General features: G+C 50.8%; 2 protein-coding genes across 2 annotated transcripts in view; one reads left to right on the forward strand and one right to left on the reverse strand.

Moving 5' to 3' along the window:
• The window catches only part of SLC39A11 (solute carrier family 39 member 11), a 419,622-nt gene extending 418,910 nt beyond the window's left edge, over window positions 1-712 (reverse strand). Inside the window, exon 1 of the mRNA XM_049701912.1 lies at window positions 425-712. The gene's annotated coding sequence lies outside the window, so the exon portion shown is untranslated. The remainder of the gene's footprint in view (window positions 1-424) is intronic.
• Window positions 1-11,922, forward strand: part of COG1 (component of oligomeric golgi complex 1) — a 13,155-nt gene continuing 1,233 nt past the window's right edge. Inside the window, exons 1-13 of the mRNA XM_012535156.3 lie at window positions 1-347; window positions 3,073-3,317; window positions 3,453-3,634; window positions 3,780-3,950; window positions 6,205-6,361; window positions 7,013-7,223; window positions 7,599-8,390; window positions 8,926-9,072; window positions 9,542-9,703; window positions 10,463-10,590; window positions 11,061-11,169; window positions 11,615-11,724; window positions 11,805-11,883. Of these exons, the coding sequence (XP_012390610.1) occupies window positions 33-347; window positions 3,073-3,317; window positions 3,453-3,634; window positions 3,780-3,950; window positions 6,205-6,361; window positions 7,013-7,223; window positions 7,599-8,390; window positions 8,926-9,072; window positions 9,542-9,703; window positions 10,463-10,590; window positions 11,061-11,169; window positions 11,615-11,724; window positions 11,805-11,883 (2,808 nt within the window). The 5' untranslated portion in view covers window positions 1-32. The remainder of the gene's footprint in view (window positions 348-3,072; window positions 3,318-3,452; window positions 3,635-3,779; window positions 3,951-6,204; window positions 6,362-7,012; window positions 7,224-7,598; window positions 8,391-8,925; window positions 9,073-9,541; window positions 9,704-10,462; window positions 10,591-11,060; window positions 11,170-11,614; window positions 11,725-11,804; window positions 11,884-11,922) is intronic.

The following is an 11,922-nucleotide window of genomic DNA, read 5'->3' on the forward strand; positions in this document are numbered from 1 at the left end:
AAGTAGCCTGTTGGGCGGCTGACGAGTCCATCATGGCAGCCGCGGCCGCCTCCCCCGCTCTGAAGCGGCTGGATCTTAGGGACCCCGCAGCGCTTTTCGAGAGCCATGGCGCGGAGGAGATTCGCGGGCTGGAGCGCCAGGTTCGGGCCGAGATTGAGCACAAGAAGGAGGAGCTGCGGCAGATGGTGGGCGAGCGGTACCGCGACTTGATCGAGGCGGCCGACACCATCGGCCAGATGCGCCGCTGCGCCGAGGGGCTGGTGGGCGCCGTGAAGGCCACCGACCAGTACTGCTCCCGCCTCCGCCAGGCCGGCTCGGCCGCGCCCCGGCCGCCGCGGGACCCGCAGGTCAGCCCCGGGCCCCCGCCCCCGGCCCGGCCGCTCCCACCCCCGCGGGTCGGTCGGCGCCCCTGGCTGGGCCTCACCTGCCTCAGGAAGAGCTCCCGCCACCCCTTGCGCTCGGCTCCTGGGGGGACGCCCGCGGTCCTTCCCTTGCTGCTGACCCGTTCTCCACGGTCCCTCGGCCGTCTCCTCGGGGGCCTTCCCGCGCTTGCGGGCCTCGCCCCCCTCACCGCACCCGTGGGGTCGCCGGGCTTGTCTTCCCACCTGAGATGGAGACGCCAGGGGTCTCTCGCTAGACTGTTCAACTCGTTCCCTGTATCACGTCTCCTGACATTGTTGCTGGAACAGAGTTCTCCCGTGTTGACACCTTCCCCCCAAGTCGTTCCTTCCTCCTCCCAATCTTCCTCCCAGCCCCGCCCCCACCCCATTCCCAAGAATAACTCTCACGGCCCCAAAGAGCTCTGCTCCCCTCTGTGGGAGTCGTTGGAGGCTAGTAACCAGCCCATCCAGCTCTCGTCTTTTAATAGCGGAACATTTTCATTTTAAGGAACTCAGGTTTTTCTAATCAGGTGATCCGAAGTGTTCCCCCCTGCCGCCCGCCCCAGACGCTAATGATGAGACCCAGCGTGGAAAAATGCTGATCCTAAAAGTGGAGCAGCCTTTCGTGCTCCTAAAGAACGATGACTTAGGGTGGCAAAGTGAAAGGGTGCGGAGAGTGAGAAAGGTAGACACTTGTCCTTAAACCTGGGAGAAGATCCTTGCAGCGACGTGGAAGAAGAAATTGCAAAAGTACAGTTTAGGTCCAGTCTGGAGCTTTTTAATACAGTCTGGGTTTTAGAAAAATGCAGGTCATTAGGCTGGGCTCACACGATAGAACCATAGAAGATTGGAAATTCTTCGCTAACTTCTGAAATGAGAGACTTCATCCCTCCCTAAGCTAATTTGTGCTGGCTTGTTTTTGGAAACATACTTATTTTTATTCCTGTTATATCTTATTTATTCTCAGTCAAACCCACAAAAATTTGAGCGCCTTCTGTGTTCAAGGCACAAAGAATCAGAATTCTGCTCTAAAGGAGCTTACAATCTAGTTGAGAAATTAAATCCATGGAAAGTTGATGAGAAAAATGTAACCAATTTAGAATAGCAGAAGAAGACATTTTAGGATAATGGGTGATTGATTCCCAGAATAATTGTGTACATTTACCATAGGAATTCTGAAGGAAGTCACTTCAGGCTTGGGTCCTTCTCAGTTAGGAGAGGCGTTTAGGATAGATGAGATTTGGAATAGGGGGTCTGGAGTATGTAAAGACAATTAAAACCAAGTATCAATTTGATTAAAGCAGGGTTGGTCAACCTTGGTGCCCTTGACATTTTGAACTGGATCATTCCTTGTTGGAGATGCTTATCCAGGGCATCGTGGGATGTTTAGAAGCATCCCTGGCTTCTTCCCACTAGATGCCAGTAGCACTCCTGTCCCCCACTGTGGTAATCAGAAATGTCCCCAGAGATTGCCACGTGTTCCCTGGGGGATGAAATCCTCTTCCTCCCCACACATGAGAACCAATGGATTCAAGGGTCCCTAGAGGGACTTCCCTGGTGGTCCTGTCTTAAACACGGGTCAAGACTCCGTGCTCCCAATGCAGGGGGCCTGGGTTCGATCCCTGGTGAGGGAACTAGATCCCGCGTGCCGCAACTAAGATCCCGTGTGCCACAGCTAAGACCCGGCACAGACAAATAAATATTTTTTAAAAAAGAATAGGTCCCTGGAAGAAAGCAGTGGAAGGACAGGAGACCCTTGACCACCAGGCTAAGATACTAGGCAGCAAGGAGCCTTTTAGAACTGAGCAAAGATACGGTCTAAATGGCCTGTGAAGAAGGTTAACTTGACGGCAAAGGAAAAGGACAGTTTGGAGGGGACAGAGAATAAACACAAAGCAAGCGAAATGTTTTTGGATTCATCGAAGTGTGAGATGATGATGACTCGCGGTAGAATCATGGAAGTGGTAGCAGAAACCTAGGTCGTAGAGATGTCGACAGAACCATCAGAAGGACCTGAATTTCCTGGGATCTGGGGACAGAGTGATGGTATATGTGAAGATGTTGAGGGAGGTCAGATGGCTAAAATTTTTGGTATAGGGAGATGAGTTTAGTTTTAGATATACTGATTATAGAATAGCAGCGAAAGTTCCAAGGGGAGATGTCTGGCAGCGGCAGAAAAGGCTCGACGGAGATTCAGGGCAGCGGGGGGACTACAAGATGGGGTGGTGATCTGCCTGGAGCTGACGCTTCAGGGAGGAGAATCGTGAAGGAAGAGGACAGACCGAGGTGAGTGGAACGTGAAGATCTGGTGGAAGGTTGGCGAAGAGAAGCAGCCAGCAGAGAAGCCCACGATGCATTCAGAGCAGCAGGAGAGAACGTAGGGAGGGCGAGCGCCAAGCAAGGGAAGGGGAGAGCTCACTCAAGGGGCGGAGCATCGGCTCCCTGATACCCTGTCTGTGCGATGACCAGATTCGGTTTGCCCCTCCATGGGATGGAGCAAAGGTGCAACCGGTAGGAAAAGCTTGACTCCAGTAATTCTGCTACACGAACCTTGGTGCCTTGCTGAGCGGCATTGAATCTGGCTTCGTGGAAGCTTTGTACCCCCCAGATAGCCCTATACTTCTCCCCTAGCCGGCCCCACGCTGACCTCGCTTTTGTTTGTCCTGACTTAGCTCTGTGCCTTTCCCCGCAGCCACAGCAGCCGTCCCAGGAGAAGTTCTACAGCATGGCTGCCCAGATCAAGCTACTGCTAGAAATTCCTGAGAAGATCTGGAGCTCCATGGAGGCCTCTGAGTATCTCCACGCCACACAGCTCTACCTGCTCTGCTGCCACCTTCACAAGCTGCTCCAGCTGGATCCTTCTAGTTCCCGATACAGCCCTGTCCTCTCCCGATTCCCTATACTCAGCCAGCAGCTGGCGGCGGCCAGCCACTTCCGGTAAAAAGACCTGCTCTGGTGATGGCCATACTCCCCCCCTCCAATTTTATGGAGTGTGTCTCCTTTCCTGATGTACTGGGGTTCTTCTCCCAAGATGTAAAAAGCTCCCCATGACCTCTGTCATCCTCTCTCTAGGTCAGCCATCCTGCATGAGAGCAAGATGCTGCTTACATGCCAAGCCGTGGCCGACCAAGCCGTGGCCGAGGCCCTGTGCTCTGTGATGCTCTTAGAAGAGAGTTCTCCGCGCCAAGCCCTAGCGGACTTCCTGTTGGCCAGAAAGGCAGCTATTCAGAAACTGCTCAACCAGCAGCACCACGGTGGGTATGGCTGCTCTCCACAGTTTGGGCCGTAAACCCGGGGATGGAGCAGAACAAGCTGAGGGAGGCCGAAGCTTCCACAGCGTTCTCTGCTTCTAACTTTACTGAAGGCAAATTGTTAAAAGAGGATGGCTTCTTCTCGTAGGTGCTGGTGTCAAGTCTCAGATTTGCTCATTAGTGGAGTTGCTGGCCACCACTCTGAACCAAGCTCATGCTCTTTTCTACACTTTACCGGAAGGTCTGCTGCCAGATCCCTCCCTGCCATGTGGCATGCTCCTCTCTACTCTGGACAACATCACAGGCCAGCATCCTACTGGTGAGCTCTGAGCCAACCACTTTTATTTTCTGGTTCATTCATTTCCTGAGCATCTGCCATCTGCCCGCTACTGTGCTGGGCTCTGGGGACACAGCAGTGAATTGGACAGATATGGACCCACTTTCCTGGAGGTCAGAGTCTAGTGGATATGCAGATATCTGCTTCATATCAATATTGGCCATTGCTATAAAGGCAGAGTACAACTTGACTTGGTAGCATTGAATGGAGGGACCAAGGCCGGAGACTTCCTTGGGGACAGGATATTTAAAGTGAAACCTGAAGGTTGAGTAAGAGTTAGTCAGGCAAAGAAGAGGGTTCCAGGCAAAAGGAAGAGGAGGTGCAAAGGTCCTGAGGCAAGGAGGATGTTAGTATATGAGGAACTGAAAAAAAGCAGGGGAAGCTGAGGGGAAGTGGGTGAGGGGAGGAGTAGCATGAGAAGACACGTGGCCAGTTTATCATTTGGGACCAGAGAATACAGCGCTGTGTGAACAGAGCAGTGGATAGCCTTCTAGGACCTTCCAGGCTTGGTGGTCCTCCTGTTATATGTTCCCGTGCACCCTGTACTTTTATTTGGCAGGATTTGTCCCAATTGGAATTAAATGCGTTTGGCTTTTATGTGCCAGTGGTTCCCCCTGGGGCTGGAGTGGATGCTGAGAGCTCACCGTGACCAGGTGACAGACGATGGGGGCAGCAGAGATGGAGCTGATTGGGCAACTCGGACATGTGTTTAAAAGACAGTTTGGTGAGGGATTGGCTGCAGAGGGTGTGGAAGGAAGGGGTCCAAGTTTACTAGAAACGAGTTTTTTGTTTTGTTTCGTTATTGAAGTATAGTTGATTTACAGTGTTAGTTCCTGGTGTGTAACAAAGTGATTCAGTTATATATTCTTTTTAGGGTTCTTTTCCATTATAGTTTATTACAAGATACTGAAGATAGTTCCCTGTGCTATACAGTAGGACCTTGTTGTTTATCTGTTTTATATATAGTAGTTTGTATCTGCTAATCCCAAACTCCTCATTTATCCCTCCCCGCCCTTTTCCCCTTTGGTAACCGTAAGTTTGTTTTCTATGTCTGTGAGTCTGTTTCTGTTTTGTAAATAAGCTCGTCTGTATCATTTTTTAAGATTCCACTATATGTGGTATCATATGATATTTGTCTTTCTCTGACTTACTTCACTTAGTGTGATAACCTTTAGCTCCATCCACGTTGCCGCAAATGGCATTAGTTCATTCTTTTTTATGGCTGAGTAACATTCCATTGCATATATGTACCACATCTTCTTTATCCATTCATCTGTCCACGGACATTTAGGTTGCTTTCATGTCTTGGCTGTGGTAAATAGTGCTGCAGTGAACATTGGGGTGTGTGCGTCTTTTCAAATTAGAGTTTTCGTCTTGATATATGCCAAGGAGTGGGATTGCTGGATCATATGACAAGTGTATTTTTAGTTTTTTAAGGAACCTCCACACTGCTCTCCATGGTGGCTGCACCGATTTACGTTCCCACTGACAGTGTAGGAGGGTTCGACAAGGAGTTGGTTTGAAAGGGCTGCTGCTGAGTTTACTTTTGAAAATGTTGCCTTGGAGACAGCTGAGACCTTGGAGTGGGAACGTGGAGTGGAGAGGCAACCGTGGGTCCAGAAGAGAGCAGTGAGCGGTCTGGCCGGGGCGACACACACGCTGCGTCTGCAGTGGCTGTTGTTTGAGGCCTTGGGGCGGATGACGTCAGTAAGGGGAGGGGATGACGGAGGACTGAGCCTTAGGAAACTCCAGAACTCAGAGGTCAGACGGAGGAGGCACGGCCGAAGGTAGAAGGGAAACGAGCAGAATGTGGTGACAGCCCGGAGGTCATTTTCAGACAGAGATGTGTATTAAACAGTCTCATTTCTGGCTTACTTAATCTTTCAACGGAAGTTCTCCCGACGGAAGAACTTTCAACGGAAGTTCTACTTTTAAAATACCAAGCATTACATAGCCCTCATTTTCCTCCTTTCTCTTTTTTCCCCCATTCCTTTCCTCTCTGTCCTTTGCCTTGTCAACCAATAGGATGGCAGAGTTGGAGGGAAGCTTCCACACTCCCTCCCTGATGAGGGGAGGCCTGGACATACTCTGTGCTTCCTTTTTCCCCCTATTTCAGGGGTCTAGTCCGGCTGCCCAGAGGAAGACTGGATGAGTTTTGGAAATTCCTTCCAGGTCCTTTATTAATTTGCTGTTCAAAGGATGGTCCCGATGACCTGTCCCTTGGCCCTCTCCTTAGGAAAGGGCATTGGTGTCCTGCAGGAGGGCATGAAGCTGTGCAGCTGGTTCAAACACCTGCCCGCGTCCGTCGTCGAGTTCCAGCCAGCTCTCCGCACGCTTGCGCGTCCCATCAGCCAGGAGTACCTGAAAGACACACTGCAGAAGTGGATCCACATGTAAGTAGCCAGAGCTTTCCTGGCGGGGGACAGGACCCACCCAGCCTCGCCTGTGACCACAGGAAGGAGGGAGAGCCCTGGCCGTATGGCTGGTGCTCTGGGCCAGGCCAGCCCCACCTCAGCCGTCTCTCACTGTGCTCACGGCACTCAGCCTCCGCTGGGAGAACCAAGAGGGAATTTGTCTTTCAACACGTGACGTAGAGGATTTTAGACCCTCTTTATGTTAGAGTTCTGCCACTCCTGTGCTTTTATTTAGTGCAGTGTCGTGTGTGTTTGTTTTTTTTAATTGAGGTGTAGTTAATTTACAATATTGTGTTAGTTTCAAGCATACAGTAAAGTGATTCAGTTATACATACACATATATATTCTTTTTCAAATTGTTTTCCATTATAGGTCATTACATGACATTGAGTACAATTCCCTATGCAGTACAGTAGGTTCTTGTTTACCTGTGTTATGTATAGTAGTGTGAACATGTTATTCCCAAACTCCTTGAAGTGTTTATGTATTTATAAACACTCTGATACATGATAGATATTTACATAGTAGGACCCAGGTAAGAGGTTCTCAAGTGGAGTCCAGCTATTTTTCTTAATAAAGGTGTGAAAACCACGAAACTAATGAAGCCCAAGAAAAATGATTTTGTTGCAGGTGTAATGAAGACATTAAAAATGGGATCAGCAACCTGCTTATGTACGTGACGAGCATGAAAGGTCTCGCGGCGATCCGGGACGCCACGTGGGAGTTACTTGCCAATGAGTCGATCCATCACAGCTGGGATGTGATATGTCGGCGGCTTCTGGACAGGCCTCTCCTGTTCTGGGAGGACTTGATGCAGCAGCTGTTCCTGGACCGACTGCAGGTGAGGTGGGAAATCGCGTGGTCCAGCTGTTCGGTGGCCAGTCCCGGTGTGATCTTTTGATTGTCTGGGGAGATTCCCACCACTTCCTAAGTATATTCTTTCCCTGCCGACCTACTCCAGGGCTGACTCTTCTGGATAATGAGCCATAAAGATGAACGGATTCTGGTGCTGAAAAAGAGGCCAGGCGTCTGTCGGGTGGTTGGGAACATGTCCACGTCCACCAGTGATGACATTGTTCTCTGCCACCACCATGCCATCTTCCTGAGCGTGGCGGAGAACACTGGATGTTGGGATAGATTGCCAGTTAGTGCTCTGGTTTTGAGATTTCCTGGAAAGAACTGGGATTTGAAGAACTCTTCTCTCCTTTGCTTTCAGACTCTGACAAAAGAAGGCTTTGACTCCATCTCCAGTAGTTCCAAAGAGCTCCTCATTTCAGCCTTGCGGGAACTTGAAAGTAGCGCCAGCAGCTCCACTTCAAATAAGCACATCCACTTCGAGCATAACATGTCTCTCTTCCTCTGGTCCGAGAGTCACAGCGACCTGCCTCCCGACGCTGCCTGGGTCAGCGTGTCAAACCGGGCTCAATTTCCGGGCAGTGGGCTCTCCATGAAAGCACAAGCCGTTAGCCCTTGTGTACAGAGCTTCTGTTCTGCCCTAGATTCGAAACTGAAGGTGAAACTGGAGGACCTCCTGGCTTACCTTCCCTCTGGCGACCCGTCACCCCCGAAGGACGTCTCCCCGGCTCAAGCCAGGAACCGTGCCTTTGACAGATACGCAGACGCGGGGACCGTGCAGGAGATGCTGCAGATGCACTCCACGGCCTGTGTCAGGCACATCACGGACTGCGTCCAGGCGGAGCTGCAGCGCATCCAGCAGGCTATACAAGGGCAGCAGGACGCTCTCGACGGGGTCAAGCTACACTCGGTCCTTTTCATGGCCAGACTCTGCCAGTCACTGGGAGAACTGTGTCCCCACCTGAAGCAGTGCATCTTGGGAAAGTCAGGGAGCACCGAGAAACCAGCAAGGGATTCGAGAGCTCTGAAAAAACAGGGGAAGGGGAAAACTCAGGAAATAGTTCCCATGCAGGCCAAGTGGCAGGAAGTGAAGGAGCTCCTCCTACAGCAGAGCGTGATGGGCTACAGGGTCTGGAGCTCTGCGGTTGTGAAAGTGAGTGACACGTAAACGTATTCCTTCTGTGCCCGCCAGGCAGTCCCCATTTCTGTCCCCTTTTTGTCATAGTCCAGGCTGGCCAAGCTCAATAAGGCCTTTCAATAGTAAGGGAATAACAATTCTTATTTCACACAGTTATTTTCATTTATCTCTGCCAGATAGCTCAAATGTAAAAACTTTTCTATTCGTTTTAGCCTACATTTTATAGACAGAAACCCTGGATTTTTTTCCTTCCATCTGATGAGAATGAAAGACTTTCTCCCTGGACAAGGGTATCTGTTTTTTGCTCTTCAACCTAAATGTCATCATCTCCACTGGTGTCTTAAGAGGTGGCCCCTGACGTCTGTAGGGTAGTTGGCAACGAAATCCCCGTCGCTGGCATCAGCAGTTAGAAGAAAAGTGAGGTGTGCCACTCACCATCCCGCACACAGCACAAGCAGCAGAAGCTGGTCTCAAGATGGCTCGAGTAGTTTGAAACAAACTCCACAAAGGATCTGAGTGGCCCATGTGGATATCTGCTTTCTGTTACCAGGTTTTGGCTCATGGATTCACCCAGTCATTACTTTTAGATGATGCTGGCTCAGTCCTGGCCACGGCCACCAGTTGGGATGAACTAGAAATCCAGGAGGAAGCGGAGTCTGGCAGCAGCGTCACGTCCAAGATCCGACTGCCCGTCCAGGTACGTAAGGGCCGCCACGAGGGGCCCGCCACTGGGAAGGGGAAAACCTGCTCTGTGGAAAGGACCAAGACTTGAGAAATAATCATTCAGCATACAGCTTCTGAGGAAGGGCTGCAAGTAAGACATGTAGCTTTCTACTCTGGGAGCAAAGAGGGCGTAGGGCCGAGTAAATAGGAGACTGTTCGAGGAGTCAGTTCATGAGTCTTGCCTTTTGCAGCACAGACTCTGTGCTAATTAGAGAACCACTCACCCTAAAGTGGAAACATCAATGGAAAACACGGTGCCAGGCCACCAAGGGAATGACAGCAGCCGTCACTTGTATCTGTTCACGGGTCTCTGCTCGGAGAGGGGCCAACTGCAGGGGTCAAGGTCCTGGCGTATAAGCCTAGGTAGGGTAAATGAATCCACTCTTAGCCCGTCTCGCTGCATTGGGGCAAGTTGGCAACTGGACATTCCTTTGTTCTTTTAGCCGTCCTGGTATGTACAGTCCTTCCTGTTGAGCTTATGCCAGGAAATTAATCGGGTTGGAGGCCATGCCTTGCCCAAGGTGACACTGCAGGAGATGCTGAAGAGCTGTCTGGTTCAAGTAGTAGCTGCCTATGAGAAACTCTCAGAAGAAAAACAGGTGAAGGTAGGTGTGTGAATTTTTTCCCATTAAAAACAAAAACTGTAGCTTTTTCTTGGGTTTGGGCGCTTCACACCTAGGATTCCAGGTGATAAGGACCACTTGCCCCGGGCTATCTAATCCGTACCAGTGGCGAGGACGAAAGCCTCAAAGTTTTTTAAAAAGACCTGCTTTCCAAGCCCAGCACTGCCACGTGGTCACTGCAGGCTTTGGGCAGATCATTAACCTGTTTCCTCAGGATGCAGCGGGGTCACGTGCGCTGCTTGGGGGGTGGGGGGTAGTGTGAAGGCTCGGGAACAGTAGCAAAGCCCAGCACACCCGTGGTGGGGGCTCCTGTCGCCCAGCCCTCCTCCCTTACTGCTCTGCGGCCCTCTGCCTTTGGCGCGCACTCCCATTGCATTACTAACGTTTTTAAGACAGGACCAACTCCTGACTTGCGAAGGAGTTCATATTAAGTCTTCTCCCCTGAGTTTCCTCAAAAGGCCTCTCCTTCGTGCCAGGAGCTTTTTTCTTTTAAAATGACTGTCTACAGCACCTGAGACCTTTTTTTAAGGGCCGGGTCTCTTCCTGGCCATTAGGTTTTTCGTTTTAAGACCAGGTATCTAACATAACTTATTTTTGTTATTGTTATGAGATTAAACTGGCCTTCTGAGTATAAAAAGCTTCTGAAATAACCAGCTGAAACGCAGCCAAACCCTGAAGCTGTTTATTCTCAGATAACAAGTCATCTCCCTTAATGGGTGGGGACGGGAAATTCATTTGCAGAAAGAAGGTGCATTTCCAATGACCCAGAATCGGGCACTGCAGCTGCTTTACGATCTGCGTTATCTCAACATCGTTCTGACGACCAAGGGTGAAGAGTTGAAGAGTGGCCGCAGCAAACAGGACCCCAGGTAGGTATGCTCACCCTCCCGTGCATCTCTCCCAAACCTGCACAGCCCTTTTCTGGGAAGCCACTGGAGTTAGCCTCACGTTGCCCATTAGTTGTGTTTGTTTTCAACAGTAAGGGCTCATGTTACCAGCAAGAGAAAGAACGACCACCTGCTGGATAGATTCCACAGTCAAGTGTAGTACGTGGAATCTCATGCCTCTCTTCTGAGTCAGCCTACCAACTGTTGGGTGTAATTTGAACCTCCGGTACCCTCCCCAGAAACAACCTGGGGAAGTTGTGGACTGGACTTAGACATCCCATCTGGTGGAAACTCCTGAGGATCATTTAAGCTCAACGATCAGTGACAAGTGGGGCTAAGCCAGCAGTTAAGGAGAACAGACCCAGTTCCAGGGCTTGTCTAGCATTACGACACCCAAAGATTGGTTTCTGTCCTACAAAACGGGAGAATGACCCACTCGATCCTTTTTGCAGAGTTGAGAAAGTGGCTGACTACCTTGAAGCGCTCATTGACCCGTTTGACCTGGACGTTTTCACACCGCACCTCCACGGCAACCTCAACCGCCTGGTGCAGCGGACTTCTGTAAGCCGGGGAGAACACGCTCACCGTGAACGTGAACGCAGCGCCTCGGGCTCAGATTACAGCACAGACCTGCCCAACACACAATGCTCCAGGACACAGTGGGGAGAGGGGCTAAGACACAGAGCTGAGTTGTTACAGGGGCCGAAAAGAGGATTAGATCAAACCTCAGGGCTGAGGCAACCCCGGGATGACCCCTTTAGTTGTGAATAAGGACTATTCAGGTTTTATCCAGGCCTCAGAGAGAGGAATACAAAGAGCTATGGACGGGGAGGTTCTGACCTGTGGGCAGCGATAAAAGTAATCGTGGAGCGTGAACACGCTCAAAAGAGCATTTCCCCAAAAGGATGGCTAGAAACAAAGTAGTGACTGATTACTGACAGAATTTCCTTTAAGCGGACAGTACCAACACCCGGCCTGTTACTGTGCCCCGTCTCTCGTCTGGTAGGTTCTCTTTGGATTGGTGACGGCTACAGAGAATCACTTCACCCCCAGAAGCAGTACGTTCAGCTCCCAGGAAGCCCATAACGTACTGCCACTAGCATCAAGTCAGATCAGGTAATGATTCTGAGTGGTTCCTGCTGGGGCCCCAAAGCTTCCTGGTCCTTCTACTGAAATGCCCTCCTCTTGTCTTGGAGGTTTGGACTTCTTCCACTGAGCATGACGAGCCCTCGAAAGGCCACATCAGCCGGCAGAAGCATCGAAACCAGAGCCCAGGTTAGTGCGCAGACGAGCGGTTCACCCCCATTGATCCTG

Source organism: Orcinus orca, chromosome 19 (genome assembly GCF_937001465.1).
Source record: "Orcinus orca chromosome 19, mOrcOrc1.1, whole genome shotgun sequence".
NCBI lineage: Eukaryota > Metazoa > Chordata > Mammalia > Artiodactyla > Delphinidae > Orcinus > Orcinus orca.